This window comes from Malaclemys terrapin, chromosome 4, assembly GCF_027887155.1.
Source record: "Malaclemys terrapin pileata isolate rMalTer1 chromosome 4, rMalTer1.hap1, whole genome shotgun sequence".
NCBI classification, from domain to species: Eukaryota; Metazoa; Chordata; order Testudines; family Emydidae; genus Malaclemys; species Malaclemys terrapin.
This window is the reverse complement of record NC_071508.1, coordinates 132,999,104-133,016,805: the sequence shown is the minus strand read 5'-3', so window position 1 is coordinate 133,016,805 and position 17,702 is coordinate 132,999,104. Positions and strand designations below refer to the sequence as shown.

At 42.0% G+C, this 17,702-nt stretch overlaps 1 protein-coding gene across 3 annotated transcripts in view; it reads left to right on the top strand.

Annotated features, from left to right (window-relative positions):
- Nucleotides 1-17,462, top strand: part of LOC128837216 (exocyst complex component 3-like protein 2) — a 70,810-nt gene extending 53,348 nt beyond the window's left edge. For 2 of the 3 annotated variants that reach the window (XM_054028202.1, XM_054028200.1), the window contains exons 8-12: nt 7,157-7,267; nt 8,473-8,628; nt 11,560-11,681; nt 12,878-13,066; nt 13,958-17,462. In XM_054028202.1, coding sequence (XP_053884177.1) covers nt 7,157-7,267; nt 8,473-8,628; nt 11,560-11,681; nt 12,878-13,061 — 573 coding nt within the window. In that variant the 3' untranslated portion in view covers nt 13,062-13,066; nt 13,958-17,462. Of the gene's footprint in view, nt 1-7,156; nt 7,268-8,472; nt 8,629-11,559; nt 11,682-12,877; nt 13,067-13,957 lie in introns of those variants that run through there. The other variant, XM_054028201.1, reaches the window with a different exon arrangement.
- The last annotated feature ends 240 nt before the right edge of the window (nt 17,463-17,702 follow it).

The following is a 17,702-nucleotide window of genomic DNA, read 5'->3' as shown; positions in this document are numbered from 1 at the left end:
TTCAATGGCTCTCAGCACCCGCACTATACAAATTGTTTCAGCACCCCTGAACTTCCATTGGTATAACTACGTTGCTCAGGTGTGTGAAAAATCCATACCCCATAGCGACATAGTTATGCCGACCTAACCCCTGTATAAACAGCACTTTGCTGATGGGAGAGCTTTTCCTGTTAACATAGCTACTGCTTCTCATGGAGGTGGATTAACTGCACTGACAGGAGAAGCTGTCCCATCAGTGCAGTAGCATCTTCACTAAAGTGCTACAGCTGCAGTGCTGTACGGGTAGACAAGCCCCCAGAGTGAGTGTCACACCTAATGCAAGATGGAACAGATTGTTTAGTTTAATTGTTAACACATATTTCAAGGGACCATTGAAGGTGAAGTGGTCCGTTAACACCCCTCCACTCATAGAGAGGAAAGGAAGAGGGGGGAAGCAGCTGGGGGAGGGGGGCATTATTAGTGGATTACAGATTGTTCTAGTAAGCGATAAATGCCGTGTTTCTATTCAGTCCATGATTTTTAGTGTCTAGCAAAGTTATGAATTTAAGATCCCAGACTCGTCTTTTGAAAGTGTTGTGCAGGTTTCCGTTGAGGATGAGGACTGAGAGGTCGTAGAATCATAGAAGATTAGGATTGGAAGAGACCTCAGGAAGTCATCTAGTCCTATCCCCTGCTCAAAGCAGGACCAACCCCAACTAAATCATCCCAGCCAGGGCTTTGTCAAGCCGGGCCTTAAAAATCTCTAAAGTGGAATTTCCATCCACTCCCTAGGTAACCCATTCCAGTGCTTGACCACCCGCCTAGTGAAATAGTTTTTCCTAATATCCAACATAGACCTCCCTCACTGCAACTTGAGACCATTGCTTCTTGTTCTGTCATCTGCCACCACTGAGAACAGCCTAGCTCCATCCACTTTGCAACCCCCCTTCAGGTAGTAACATAAGAACGGCCATACTGGGTCAGACCAAAGGTCCATCTAGCCCAGTATCCTATCTACCGACAGTGGCCAATGCCAGGTGCCCCAGAGGGAGTCAAGCTAACAGATAATGATCACGTGATCTTTCTCCTGCCATCTATCTCCACCCTCTGACAAACAGAGGCTAGGGACACCATTCCTTACCCATCCTGGCTAATAGCCATTAATGGACTTAATCTCCATGAATTTATCCAGTTCTCTTTTAAACGCTGTTATAGTTCTAGCCTTCACAACCTCCTCAGGCAAGGTGTTCCACAAGTTGACTGCTCTGTGTGAAGAAGAACTTCCTTTTATTTGTTTTAAACCTGCTGCCCCTTAATTTCATTTGGTGGCCCCTAGTTCTTGTATTATGGGAATAAGAAAATAACTTTTCCTTATCTACTTTCTCCACATCACTCATGATTTTATATACTGCTATCATATCCCCCTTAGTCTCCTCTTTTCCAAGCTGAAGAGCCCTAGCCTCTTTAATCTCTCCTCATATGGGACCCGTTCCAAACCGCTAATCATTTTAGTTGCCCTTCTCTGAACCTTTTCTAGTGCCAGTATATCTTTTTTGAGATGAGGAGACCACATCTGTACACAGTATTCAAGATGTGGGCGTACCATCGATTTATATACGGGCAATAATATATTCTCCGTCTTATTCTCTGTCCCCTTTTTAATGATTCCTAACATCCTGTTTGCTTTTGACTGCCTCTGCACACCGCGTGGACGTCTTCAGAGAACTATCCACGATGACTCCAAGATCTTTTTCCTGATTGTGGTAGCTAAATTAGCCCCCATCATAATGTAGGTATAGTTGGGGTTATTTTTTCCAATAATTTACTTTACATTTATCCACATTAAATTTCATTTGCCATTTTGTTGCCCAGTCACTTAGTTTTGTGAGATCTTTTTGAAGTTCTTCACAGTCTGCTTTGGTCCTAACTATCTTGAGCAGTTGAAGGCTGCTATCAAATCCCTCCTGACTTTTTTCTTCTGCAGACTAAATAAGCCCAGTTCCTCACCCTCTCCTTGTAAGTCATGTGCCCCAGCCCCTAATCATTTTCGTTGCCCTCTGCTGGACTCTCTCAATTTGTCCACATCCTTTCTGTAGTGGGGGGCCCAAAACTGGATGCAATACTCCAGATGTGGCCTCACCAGTGCCGAAGAGAGGGAAATAATCACTTCCCTCGATCTGCTGGCAATGCTCCTACTAATGCAGCCCAATATGCCGTTAGCCTTCTTGGCAACAAGGGCACACTGTTGACTCATATCCAGCTTCTCGTCCATCGTAATCCCCAGGTCCTTTTCTGCGGAACTGCCGCTTAGCCAGTTGGTCCTCAGCCTGTAGTAGTGCATGGGATTCTTCCATCCTGAGTGCAGAACTCTGTCTCATCAGATTTCTTTTGGCCCAATCCTCCAATCTGTCTAGGTCACTCTGGACCCTATCCCTACCCTCCAGCATGTCTACCTCTCCCCACAGCTTAGTGTCATCTGCAAATTTGCTGAGGGTGCAATCCATCCCATCATCCAGATCATTAATGAAGATGTTGAACAAAACTGGACCCAGAACGAAACCCTGGAGCACTCCACTTGATATCGGCTGCCAACTAGACATCGAGCCGTTGATCACTACCCATTGAGCCCGATGATCTAGCCAGTTTTCTATCTACCTTTAGTCCATTCATCCAATCCATACTTTTTTAACTTGGTGGCAAGAATACTGTGGGAGACCATATCAAAAGCTTTGCTAAAGTCAAGGTATATCACATCCACCACTTTCCCCATATCCACAGAGCCAGTTATCTCATCATAGAAGGCAATCAGGTTGGTCAGGTATGACTTGCCCTTGGTGAAACCATGTTGACTGTTCCTGATCACCTTCCTCTCCTCCAAGTGCTTCAAAATGGATTCCTTGAGGACCTGCTCCCTGATTTTTCTAGGGACTGAGGTGAGGCTGACCGGTCTGTAGTTCCCCGGATTCTCTTTCTTCCCTTTTTTAAAGATGAGCACTATATTTGCCTTTTTCCAATCGTTTGGGACCTCCCCCAATCACTACAAGTTTTCAAAGATGATGGCCAATGGCTCTGCAATCACATCAGGTCAGCTATAGAGTGATCGCTTTGTGAAAAGTGTTCACCCACAGGTGATAGGGTGTTTTTGTCTTTTATCATTGTCTTGTGTGAGTTCGTTGGGAGCACAGTTGTGACGGGTTGGATCACAGAAACCCCCTTGGGAGCTGCCACCAGATGTGCAAAGACTACCCCTGCTTCTGTTTTCCCTGCCAGCTCAGGACTCCAGCACCCTGTCTTGCTGAGCCAGACACAGATCCAGGGTCCGAATCACTTGTCCCAAAGCTGCAAGTTTACCTGAAAACAGCTCACAGTAGAGTGCTTGTCTTTAGCACTCAGATGCCCAACTCCCAATGGGGTCTAAACCCAGATAAATCCGTTTTACCCTGCATAAAGTTTATGCAGGGCAAACTCATAAATTGTTTGCCCTCTTTAACACTGATAGAGAGATATGCACAGTTGTTTGCTCCCCCAGGTATTAATACATACTCTGAGTGAATTACTAAATAGAAAGCGATTTTATTAAATACAGACAGTAGGATTTAAGTGGTTCAAAGTAGTAACAGACAGAACAAAGTAAGTCACAAGCAAAATAAAATAAAATGTGCAAATCTATGCCTAATCAAACTGAATACAGATAATCTCACCCTCAGAGATGCTTCAGTAAGTTTTTCTCAGGCTGGACACCTTCCAGGCCTGGGCACAATTCTTTCCCCTGGTGCAGCTCTTGTTGCAGCTCAGGTGATAGCTAGGGGATTCTTCATGATGGCTTCTCTCCCTCTCTGTTCTCTTCCCCCCTTTATATATCTTTTGCATAAGGTGGGAATTCTTTGTCTCTGGGTTTCCACCCCCACCTCACTGGAAAAGCACCAGGTTAAAGATGGATTCCAGTTCAGGTGACATGATCACATGTCACTGCAAGACTTCGGCCTAGTCTTCACTTACCGGCTGGTCCGGCGGCACGCCATCGATGTTCTGGGATCGATCCCGGAAGTGCTCACAGTTGGCGCCGGTACTCCAGCTCGCCGAGAGGAGTACGCGGCATCGACGGGGGGAGACTTCCTGCCGCGTCTGGACCGCGGTAAGTTCGGACTAAGGTACTTCGAATTCAGCTACGTTATTAACGTAGCTGAATTTGCGTACCTTAGTCCGATTTGGGGACTTAGTGGGGACCAGGCCTTCATTACTCACTTGCCAGCACACACATATACAGGAAGACTCACAGGTAAATACAGCCATCTGCAGACAATGGGAGTCATCAAGATTCCAAACCATCATTAATGGTCCACACTTTACACAATTACAATAGGCCCTCAGAGTTACATTTTATATTTCTAGTTTTAGATACAAGAGTGGTACATTTATACAAATCAGATGATCATACTCAGTAGCTTATAAGCTTTGTAATGATACCTTACAAGAGACCTTTTGCATGAAGCATATCCCAGTTACATTACATTCACTTATTACCGTATTTTCTCTAAAACTATCTGTTACATTATATTGACTTATTATCAAGTTTTTATAAAACCATATAGACTGCACAACGTCACAACAGTGATTGTCTGGTTTCATCCACATAGTTGCTATTGGGGCATTTATTGCACAGGATGAGGCACACCACATGTTGTGATAGGCATGTGTAGGAACCATGGATTTTGTAAGATGTGTTGGGGAAGGGGGTGTTGATCATTTTAGCAGTGGAGATATGTCTGCATGTTTTGCATCTGTTATTCTGGCAGGGTCTGGTCTCGCTTTGAATTGGTGTGGCCTTGTCTGTGGAGAACTTGCTCCTGATGATACTCCTGGCGATACTGGGCATTGTTTGAAGGCCAGAAGAAGGGGTTCAGGAAAGATTTCTTTCAGGATGGGGTCCCCATTGAGTATGGCTTGTAGTTATTTGTTTATACCCCATATGGGTTCCAATGTGGGGTGGTAGATAACAACTAGGGATATATGATTAGAAGGAGTTTTATTTCTGTATTGGAGCAGGTTCTCTTGGGATATTTGGGTGGCCAATTCCATGATGCGATCTGCATGTCTGGTGCAGTGTCCTTGTTTGGTGAAGGTGATTTTGAGTGTGTTAAGATGTATATCCTAGACTCTCTTCTTTGAGCATATTCTGTGGTATCTGAAGTTATGTCTACACTAGCACTTATGTCGGCAAAACTTTTGTCGCTCAGGAATGTGAAAAAACACCCCTCTGAGCGACATAAGTTTTGCCGGCATAAGTGCTCATGTGCACAGTGCTACGTCAGTGGGAGATGCTCTCCCACCGACATAGCTACAGCTGCTTGTTGAGCTGGTTTTATTATGTTGATGAGAGAGCTCTCTCCCATTGGCATAATGTGGCTACACCATTGATCTTACAGCGGCACAGCAGTATCGGTACAGCTGTGCTGTTGTAAGCTTGTAAGTGTAGACATGGCCTGAGTGTCTTGCTGTAGATTACAGATTTCTTGGTGAGTTTGGGATGATGACTGGATCTATGAAGGTCGGTGTGGTGATCCAAGGGTTTCTTGTATATAGTTGTCTGTAGGATTCCATTGTTGAAACTGATTGTGGTGTGCAAGAAGTTGATGCTGGTGTGGGAGTGTTCCAGAGGTAGTTTAATGGATGGGTGGTGGTTGTTGAAGTTGTGATGGAAATCTATGAGGCATGTAGGTTGTCTTTCCAGAGGATGAAAATATCATTAATATATCTCAGTGTGTGGGAGTATGTGATGATTTCTTGTTTGAGGTGGTTCCTCCTGAAGCATGTGAGGTGCAGTAAGTGGTTCTTCAGTTTTTCTGAAGTCCATCTGCTGAGCTGTTCAGCATATTTGGAGTTGTATGTAGTGGTCAAGAGTGTGTTAGATGATGAGACCGCTGGGGATAATGTTTTGTTTCTTGTATTTGTTCAGGAAGTAGATGTCGTGGTAAGTTTTGCTTCCTTTTTCTTTGTTGTGTAGTTTCCATTTCAGATGGCAAAATTAGGTATCTTCCATTATTGCATGCAATGTTGTTGTAGCCGTGTTGGTCCCAGGATATTAGAGAGACAAGGTGGGTGAGGTAATTTCTGTTATTGGACCAACTTCTGTTGATGAGAGAAACAAACTTTGGAGCTTACTCAGAGGTCTTCTTCAGCTCCCCATAGACCAGGACACACCAACTTAAAGCAGAACCAGACCCTGTCAGAACAAGAGACATATCTCCACTGCAGACATATCTCCACTGCTGTAATGATCAACACACCCTACAACACACCTTTCAAGATCCATGTATCCTACATATGCCTATCACAACAGGTGGTGTACCTCATCCAGTGGATAATGTTTTCACTCCTCAACTCACAGAGTAAATGCTCCAGTAGCAACTACGTGGGTGAAAGCAGACAGTTACTACAGTCTTGCATGCATTCACCCAGGAAAATGATAAAAGACAAAAACACCCTATCATCTGTCGGTGAACACTTTTCACAAAGCAGTTATGCTATATCTGGCCTATCAGTCCTCATCCTCAAAGGAAACCTGCACAACACTTTCAGACGATGAGTCTGGGAGCTTAAATTCATAACTTTGCTAGACACTAAAAATCATGGACTGAATGGAGACCTGAATTTATGGCTTATTACAAAAAATCTATAACCCATTAACAACCCCCCCACTTCCTCCCCACCCATTCCTCCCTATGATTGGAGGGGTGTTAATGGGCCACTTCACCTTAAATGGTCTCTGGAAATATGTGTTAACTATTTATGCTAAACAATCTGTTCCATCTTGTATTTAGCTGTGACACTCTGAGTAAGTTTCCCAGACCTGAAGAAGAGCTCTATGTAAGCTCAAAAGCTTGTCTTTCTCACCAACAGAAGTTGGTCCAATAAAAAATATTATCTCACCCACCTTGTCTCTTCCAGAGCCTGAGGTCTTCCAGTGTTTGGCTCAACATGTTAATTTAGTCTATCTTGGGTTTTAATTGTTTCTGCTTTCATCGTTTTGCTTATCATTTGAAACAAAGGAATGAAAAGAAGATGCTGCAGCACTTGAATGACTCCACCTGTAAAAGTGGATGGAGCAAACAGAAATGATGCTTCTGTGATGTTTCTAAATGGCAGGCCTTGACCTCAGTTATTTCCTATTCTTCAGGTGGCATTGAAGGATCACTTCAGAAAAGATAATAGTGATTTTGACAAATTTCTAGACTGTTTACGGTCAAGTTTTTCAAGGTTTGAGATGAAAAATACAGAGACCTATGAGGTAAGAAATAAGCAAGATATTACTAAGAAAAACCACCACAAACCATGCCATTGGATGTTGGGATTGCTAGGTATTTCAAAGTTAACCCAAACTCCCATTTAGCCCCAAATGGTTTAGAAGAAGGCCTGATGGTCTCAGTCCAGTTCCTAACAGACAAGTGTCAACATCACAAAAACCACTATTATGATTACAACTCTTGTTGTGATCTTAGCAGAGAAGCCAGGAAATGAATGGGCATGGAAACGGGGGGCAGGAGTGAGTTGGACTACCTTAAAAGGTTCTCCTCCCTCCCCGGTCATGGCTGTAGCAATCTGTCTAGCTAAGCACTTATAAGGCCCCCATTACTGTAGTATCTGAAACCCTCATAACCTTTAATGCATTTATCCTCAGAACATCCCTATGAAGTAGAGACTTGCTATTATCCTTATTTTATTGGTGGAGAATGAAGGCCAAGAGAAACTAAATAACTTCTCTAAGGTCTCACAGAAAGTCTGTGGCACAGCAGGGATTTGAATTTGGGTCTTCCATGTAGCCAGCTAGTTCCCTAAACACTGGGCTATCCTCCCTTTCATTATAGGGGAAGTTTGCATTGCTGCTGCCTGTGCTATGTGTGTCTTGTGGTTAGAAACAAGACTTCCAATTCTACGTCTGTAAACATGGCACCTTTCACCACCACTAATTTCAATTCAAAGATAGAAAAAGCATTGCAACATTCTGTTTGCTCTTTAGAACCTGTCACTGGACATTGTGTCACATGAATGCCATGTCAAGTAGCAGTGCTGGGGTAGAACACTAAGACAGAACTGATTCTGTGTTGCTAAGTTTGTTTGGGGGCAGTGCTAGAGATTTACTATGTGCTTTGACGGCAGCCTAAAACTGACCTGATTTAAATTGCTAATGAACTGTAGTTTTGTCCAGTGAACTGTCTTTTCTTAGTGATATTGAGGGCTAGATCTCTCTCACTCCCTTTAAGTACTTACATGGCCCTCATCACCCATAGTCTCTAAGTAGATTGTGCCCACCTTAGTACATCCATGTGTTAGACTAGCACTGCTAGACTCTTTAAAAGGGCTCAGAGGGGGAAGATTGGGGCCTGCTTCTGAGTGAAACCAAAGTGGCCAGTGTCTTTCTAGCTGGAATCTGGCCTTTACTCATAGCCACACTCAGCACAAAGAGGCTAATCTTTGTTTCTTTGTTTGGAACAGACCCTCATCCAGGCTGTCCATCACATCATTGTCACTGAGTATGTTCAGGCTTTCCTAACTGCTTCTGGGAAGTCATCTTCTGCAAAGCGGAGGAAAATTGCCAACAAAATTGAAGTGGATCACCAGGCAATTCGAACGCTCTTTGAAGAATGCTTCGTAAGTCTTTGATTTGGCTTTGCAGTGTTATGTTTACTCTTTCCACTACCGAGTACAAGAACCTGGACAATGAGCGGCACATTTCTGAATGGAACAGGAGCACTTAACAAACTGATACCCAGATCTCCATACATAAACATCAGTCATGTTTCAAGACATCATGTTGGCAGTTCAAATCTGCTATCAGTGGTGCAAAATATTGTTAGTTTGTAGCTTTGGAATGTAGGGGGACCCCAAGCTTTCTACTCTTTCCCCTGCAACAGGAAACAGCGAGAGACTCAAAACTGGGGGGTGTTAATTACATCAACTAGGCTTGTTGCACTTCACGGGGCAATTGCCTCAGTAGAGCAGGTGATGTTGTCCATGTGCTCTACCATGCGGCTCTCGCCAGTTGGGCAATGCAGAGTCCTATAGAACCTACACTCTACTCAAAGGTCTGCTGTAGTATAGTTTCAGTGGGATACGGTATCCTTCTCACTTCCTGCTCTGACAGGTTGTTGCACACTTCTGTGTTCCACTACAGAAGTTACTGCATTTCAGTGGTGGGTAAAGGGATTGCTGTATCTCTTTTACTTATCTCAGAGGGATCAGGATTATCATGAAGGTTTGTAAAGCACATGTAGAGAGATGGGTAAAATGCACTGCAGAGGGCCTAGTAATGTATTCTAATTAAAAATACTGTAATTCTTGGCTACCTGATACATTTTCCCAATCAAATTACTGGTGAGTACAAGATAAAGCAAAGCAGAGGCCAGGTGGATCCAGAACAGATGAATTCCCAAAGGAGGCTGGATGTTTTGTGTGAAATCAAAAGGAAGTGCATGCAAACAGCAGTCTGGGATGTGAAAAGAGGCTTTCGTAGTGTTGCCAGCACTTTTGATTTTATAGCAAATCTCTCAACATCTGGCATTTTCTATAATCCCTCAGCTACTGGAGTCATGTGATTATATCAGGCTCTCAGCTTTCATTTAAAAAAATTAAGTTACTAGTCTTATGGTTGGAGAGAAAAACTGGAAAACACGAACCCAAAGGGCTCAGAAACCAAATGGCGCAAATAAAAAGACCCCAAATTAATTCTTTTAGAAGAATCTATGAATTTTAAGCCGATCACATGATTTCTTGGGCGTGACTCATTATTTTTGAATGCTTGGGTTTGGCAATCCTGCTTTCTACTTCAGTGAGAGTTGCAGTAGGCTGGTTGTCAGTGATTCAAACTCTGTGTAAATAAACAAATAATTTTTTAGCCTCCCTTGGAAAAGCTCAGACTCACTGCAATTAGCCCATTAGTCTCCGTATGGAAAAATGAAAACTGCCAGTACTTTTAAGGTCTATTGTATCACGTAGGCCATTTAAAGAGACCTTAACACTTTCAGAGACCATCAGAAATATGTTGTTAAAAAAAAAAAAAAAAAAGATTCTCTAACAGATAGCTCTTAAACTTACCATTCATGCTGTGCTCAGCATTGTATAAGACATGGAAGAAGAGCTGATCTTATTATCTAAATTAGGCAATGCATAGGCAATCCAAAATAATATGATTGTGTACACACACACACACACACACACACACACACACACACACACACAACCTCTAATATACACAGGTTGAAGAACAACTCTGCATGCAGTTGGTAAAATGCCACTCCCTTCACCCATGCTCTTTCCTCTCTCATTGCTCAGGGTATTAGCCCTGAAAACCTTGCTAAAAGAAATATACTTAAAAATGTGGGTCTGATGTTCACTCAAGTTAGGTGCACAATTGTGCAAGCAAAATATATGCTCAACTGTACAGTTAATTTATGCATGCAGTTACTACCATGGTTGCACTTGCTTCCTGACCTAGCCTGCCATGTGCACATGCTTTCCCCTTTCAAGTCCCTTCTCAAAACACATTTTGAAACTCCTAGCCCTCTCCTCAAAGAAGTGTTTGCTAAATAATAATTATATATATTGTAAAAGAAAATCTAACAAGATTGTGTTAAGAATTACTGCTCAGTCACCTACACTTTGGTTATTTGAGTTGTAGTAGACCCTTTTAGATCAGGGATCTTATCTTCCTACCTCTCTGTATAGACCCTTTTGGCACTCTGTAATAAATAACATTTGATAATGATGAGCTTGACAAACCGGGAATATTGTACAGTTTGAGTATGTTAGGGAGCAAAATCCGGCAATAATTATAGTTTTCTTGGTATGCAGAGCTATACACAGTCTGTATTTCTGCAATGCAGAGGAAGAGAGAGAGGAGGGTTGAATCTAAATATTATCTTTTGAATTTATGTTCAATGCAGAGATGCGCTAGCTCCTGGAAAATCCAGTCTGATTCTCGGTGCTAAGTGATATCATGGGAATGTGTTTTTATCCTGAAGTAATTTGAACAGCACATTCCCTAGGTTTGCTTTGCCATAGAAGTTATGCTGATATTGTGGCATAAATAATTCAGAATAGCAATTTACTCGCATTACCTTTCTACTCAAAATGTGAGCAAGATCTGAAGCTAACTCTGGGTAGTTCATCCCAATCCTCATTTTTCAAATGTCATTAAAATGTAATATTTCTTTGTTTTCGTTTATAGGGCTCAGTCCTGCAGGAGTGCACAGATCCGTGCAGAATCAAACCCTTTTTTCACTTGCTTTCTGTTCCAATTTCCTCCCCACCCCTTCCCGCCTTGCTCTTTCGGTGGGCTTGTTTAAAGTCAGCCATAATGCAGTTGCATGTATTGGCCAGTAGGGGTTGCTAATGCAGTTGTTTGATTAGATTCTACTTTATTCTTACATCTGGGGGGGAAAATACCACACAACCCCTGCAATGCTCATAGCTTTTTCTGGTCCACAAGTAGGTGACCCAAGTCTGATCCTGAAGCCAGATCTTCACATTGTACTCTGCTTCCTCTGCCACTCCAGTTGAATGCATATGTTCTTCTATCCCTAGGGCCCTAAAACTGCTTCACTGGATGACCCTATTGAAAGTATCCTAGATTTTATTCTACTTACTGACATCGAAGCAATGAAAATACAGCTTGTGCTGCTTCTCCTCAAGTTTCCAGATCTAAGGTAAGGCATTGCATGGATTATAGTTATTCAGGCTGCTTAGCGGATTATTTACAGCCATAAATCCTGTAACAATATTTGTTATCCAATACACTACCTGTGCACCTTCTTGGCTGTGCTTTGGGATTATTATAGTCAGAGCTGGTACAAACATCTATAATGAAGGCCGCCTCCATTATTAGATCCTGGTTTTGGCTGATTATAACTATCAAATGTTGACCATTTGGGTGAAATTTCCCATTCTGTGCACTGAAGGAGGCAGGGGTCCAGGGGAAAAAAGTTGTATGTGATCATGTAATTAAAGACTACATCATCATGCACATGCACAGGGGGGCCAAATTAGTGTTGTACGAACAACCTTAATTCAGGCAGTTCTGAACTTTTGAATGTTTAACTTGGCAACCTTAACATTCTTTTAACGTAGTTCTTTTGTGTGTCATTAATTATACATTATCCAGCATGCATTCAGCACTTACATTTCACACAGGAAACTGACAATAGGAACTAATACTGACTTTTAGTTCCTAAAATGAAATGGTAGCTAATCTCAGTTTGTCAAACTGTTCTGTTTTTTTTCCTTCAGTTCCTTCCATCATTTTTCTGATGTCCTGTTTTAGTAACTGTATTTTTCCAAGTTAACTTATATGCACAGACAATACTTGGAAAAATACCCATTCTGATCATAGTCTCTTAAGGCCAAAGTTAGAGCTGGTTCAATGTCATTGACTTCAATGGCATCACACCTGCTTACATCACATCTGACTTGGGTTCTTACTGCCCGCATCATTAAATAGGGTGATAAGTGACAGTCCCATTCAGCCAAGCAACTACCACACAAGGGAAAAAAACATCTTCCAGGTGACCAAGAGGTCACCATCTCTTTGCAGAAAGGGTAAAAAAAATGCTCTTAAAAATAAAATGTGGAGTCACCATAAAAACCAACCTGCCAAACAATCAAACAGTCCTGCTCTGCTCTTACTAGAGAACTGGGTTAGGAACAGCTTTGGCTAGGTGAGATCATAATTTTAAATACAGGTATAACATTCTGGGTGGCCATAGGTGTTAGAAACCCGTTTATCAGCAGTTGGAGTTTAACAGTTTCCAAGACTCTGCTCTTGGCCCTGTGTAATTGGGTCTTATCAAGCAGACATATTTGTCTCCTCTGTTTTACTGATCTGATTCCTGGTACTTTTGGAAAGGAAAGAACATCTGAATATAATCTTGGACCTCAAAGGATCTCTCAATGGGACAGACAGAAATGCCATGTTGGAGGTGGTTTATGATAATTGTGTGGGATTTGAAAGAGGACACAATTCATTTTTTGAAGCGATAGAAATAAAGCCTGGAAAATATGGCATCTGTGGCTGCTGCTGCTGCTATTAGGAAAGGTGAGTGTGTGTGAATACATATGCATATAGGTGTGTGTAAATAGATTTATAGCTAGATAATGTAATAGTTGCTGTGACTGTAATGCCACTTTTTTAGATTTCTAATACAAATCTGCATTAATAACTCTTATATAGCATTTTCCACCTGTAGATCTCTGAATGTCTTTAAGTATCATTTTGCAGATAGAGCAACTGCAGTACAGAGTGCTTAAGTGACTTGACCAAGTTACAGCAGGTCGTTGGAAAAGCTGGGAATAGAACCCAGAACTCTTGGCTCCTAGTCTAATTTTCTTTTCCTGTTTAGAGACAGCAGAGTGAATCACAGAGCACAGGGCCTGGTCATACAGTCCAACCAGCCCTGCTTAGGAGTGACAATCCCTATCCTTTTAAAACAAATACTTAATGTTTTTCCATTTTGTCCCTCCATAAATCTCCCCTAGTCCAATGCATTTCAACAGAGTTCATAGATTCATAGATTTTTAAGGCCATTAGGAACCTTTATGGCCATCTAGTCTGACTTCCTCCTTAACACTGTCCAGAGAATTTCACCGTGACTCCTGCATTCAAGCCCATAACTTCTGGGAGAACTAGCACATATCTTCTAAAAAGATATCCAGTCTTGATTTAAAGACTTCAAGTGATGGCCAATGCCTACTCATTCCAGTGGTTAATTACCTTCGCTTTGAATAATTTACATCTTATTTCTAGTCTGAATTTGTCTAGCTTCAGCTTCACACCCTAGGATCTTGTTAAATCTTTGGCTGCTGATTAGAGCCCTCTCCCCATGTAGGTTTATCTCCTCGCTCTGTACTGAGAGTGCATTCACACACACACACACACACACACACTGTTTTATTTCAGTTTCACAAATCTTTCCTTTCTTTCACTCAGGTCTAATATGGAAAGTCAGAAGCCACCCTCCTTGCCTGTGTCACAAAGACTCCATCATCAGCAGGCAACATCTGAGATCACAGCTACTTGAAAGTTACGAGGAATGGCAAACAGTATTTGTCTGCTGAAAACAGCCTGTAGGCCATCCGAGAACATGTGCCAGAGTGTTCAAGACAAGATGATCACATAAACCCAAACTGTGGTTCCCTGCACAAAGTCCAACTGAAAGGGGGAATGCACATGGTTAGTGGGGTAGAATCCTCCCTGAAACCTGCAGCTAGATTCTTGCTTAGCTGGGCTATGGCTGCTAGGGAGAGAAGCATTGGACAGAGCCCCATCTTGCTTCGGTCAGGGATTGGGTCAGTAAGCCCCTGCCATTTCCCCTCTCTTCCCACAATGCTCCTTTGCACAGTCCTGCACAGAGAGCCACTATGTAGCATGTTCTGCGGCATGCAGAGGGCTGCAGAACCCTTCTGGTGCATGGTTACCAGCTACCATCCTGCTCAGCCGGAAGGTGGCATCTCCACAGCATTTGGGGCCTTGTGCACCCACGGAGGGGAAGCAGGATGTGGCACTTAGCTTTTGTGTCCCATTCAGTTGCTTAAATGGAAAGTCATACTAATAGCACAGAACTTACCTCAGTCCCTAGTAGCCCATTGCAATGGATTGTGGATATAGTGTAATTAGTATCTTCGTTTTATAACTGGCTTCAGAGCTGAGTTTGTCTTTCCATCCATATAACTCAGTTGACTGAAAATTTCCCCTGCTGTAAAGCTCTAATTTCTTTAAGGTGGGAATTTTTGCTGTGGAAATCTCATGTGCAGTGGACAGTTAAAATAGCTGTTTCCGCTAATCCTCTGGGTCGGTGTAAACTGCTTTCAGATGTGAATAGACAAGAAGTACAGTATGGGAAAATAATAGGCCGCCTTTTTGCCCATGTATAGGCTGGTCATAATTTCAGAGCTGGATTTGGTTCAAGGCCTCATTTGCTATTGTGTTAATAGAGGTCACTGCCATTCTGGTGCTCTCTGACAAGTGTAAACAAATTAGCCATGCGGAAAAGAACTGCTCTATCAGACACTCTTCAACTCTCCTAGGCAGCCATTCTGCATCAGTGACAGCTTCCTCAAACATGGCCTTTCACCCCTGGTTTGCTGGCAGTTCAGTGTGCTCATGATTAATTAGGAACGGAACAAGAGAAGCAAGTTGGTTGGTTTTTGTGTGTATGAAAAGCTTGTAATCAAGCTGCTCTGTGAGCTGTTTGGGGGAACGTCCCCTAAATCCAAATGAAATTTTAAAAGGTGTCACACTACAAAACTATAAACTCTCGTCTGTGCTCTTTGCTGAGTCTGAAAGCTCATGTCTTTAATAACCTATCTTTAAAGGCCAGATTCTGCTTTCCTTACTCTTGGTGAATGGTACCTCACTCTACACGTAGTCCCAAATAGACCTGTTCCAAGTAAGGTGACACACAGTAGGCAAATATGTAGGTTTTAAAAATCAAGTCAAACAACATTAGAATTATCATGTAATCTGCCTTATGTGACCTTTCAAGGACCAACAAACACCAGCTGAGTTACAGAGGTTGTTCATTAACCACAGGTGGCACAACACCGTACCAAAAAGTTGCTCTCCCTTGTTTGCCATCTCAGCTTGAACTCTTAATTCACTTTTCCCTGTGCAGCTCTGCCCTGGCCTATGCCTTGGATCTGATCTGTTAACATGGCCCATGTCCTTTCCATGTCAATCGGCCAATGTGAATTTCGTGAATTTGTCTCGGTTTTGCCAAATTGGTGAGAAATTGCTGAGAAAAACAAACAAAATCCCTTAAAAAGGACTCAGAGAAAATCAAAATGTTTCCTTTCAAAAAAGATGAAACATTTTGATTTTTCAGCTCAAAATGACTGTTTTGAAAATGTGTAAAATAGTCAGACGTGGTCAGCAGTGAAGCGAACATTTTGTTTGACTTGACACTATATTTTTTCCCAACTTTTTGTTTTGCCAAAAATTTTGAAAAGTTTCAGTTCAACCCAAGCGGTTTGGTGTTTTTAATTTTCCAGAATGGCCAACGAACCAGAAAATCCATTATTCGCACAGCTCCACTCACAGCCTTCTGAGTTTATTTCTCCAGGCCCATCTTCCACCTTCCTCCACAGCCAATACAAAGGCAGCTGGCCCTCCCTTTCCCCTTTTAACCTCCTCCTAAGACCTGTTCTTCTCTGAGGTCTGTAAAGACCAAATACCTTCTGCAGCCCAACATTAAATAATTGGATGAAGAAAAAAAAAGCCTTATCTTTCTTTGGGGATTGCAAACAGGTGTCAAGGGTTCAGAACCACCCTGTCCTTCCCATACTGCTAATTGTTGAGGGTAGATGGGAGGGGAGCTTTGGTGGAGGTAATTGGTCCTGATCTATGTCTGTGTTCTAGGACCCAATCATGCAAATACCGACTACTGGGGTGAGTAGTAAGCACTACTTTGGATTGTAAGGTTTTGCAGAATGGTGCCTTTACTTTGTGAGCCTCACAGGGACAGGAAATGGGGGAGTATTAATATTATTTTTGTCTTGTACAATACTGAGCACATCTTCAATTCACACTGACCAAATGATTTAATCCCCAATAGACTCTTTATTGCTTTTAATGAATTGTGAGAACTTCAAAGTCATAAAAGTCAATTTCAGCTATTAAAAGATGAGGAAGAGCGTTACAACAAAAGTCAATCATTTGGCTACTCTTCCAAGACAGCTGACTCCCTCTTCTGTTTGAAAACAGAGTTTCTAAAGCTTCAGCTGGTCCAGGTATTAGATAAATGTGCAATTTTTAGTCCAGCTAAACATTTAATTGGATTATAAACCACTCAGTAAAGCAATTAAAAAAAATTCACTGCCACTTTGCACAGGTTGGAAGACAACACGGTCTGCATGTTGCACCGAGCTCATCCAGCCTCAAACTTCTTGCCACACAAAGAAATATGGACATCTGTCAAAATATACAGGGCTGGGCTCTGAATTGTGCTGGGTATATCAAGCCAGTCACAGTAGTCATCCTTCTGTGCTATGATTTACGCATTTATTTCCAGGGGCGGGGAATACATTATATCTACAATTTCTTGGAGATAGGGTTATAGTGAGCCCATGTTTATTGATATTTAAATCAACAAGCATTACAGAGAAAATAAACAAAAACACACAAAACCCCTTGGACATCCTGATCACAGTTGGTCTAAAAATACATTCCACAGCACTGGAAAGATTTCTTCCAAATAAATATTGATAATTAGTTGCTTCTACTCTATCTGATACATTCAGAGAAGGGTATTATGATTATTTAATAAATAAATGTCAATTGGAAACTGGCGTGTATTTGGAACACAGTGTTATGTAAGTAAGTCCTGTCTGTGTCTGTATATACAATGTGTTCTGTAATATATATCTGTATGTGAAAGATTTATTTTAAATAATATTTCTTCATTGTAAATTTCTCTTCTTATTTTGCAAAGGAGCCATAAAATATTCAAATACACCTTAAATGAAGAAAAATGCACTCTTAGACTTATTCGCCGCATATTGGACTGCAGAGTTTGGAGGTGAATCTGCCCTGATCTGATAAAGCTCTCAATCCTATGGACTTTCTAGACATAATCCTGTGACATATTTAAACCCATCTGTGCTGTGCTTCCAGGAGGATAGGGGACAAGGGTGGCTTTAACTGCCCTGTTTTACCCTTATTTCTGGACTGTGTAGAA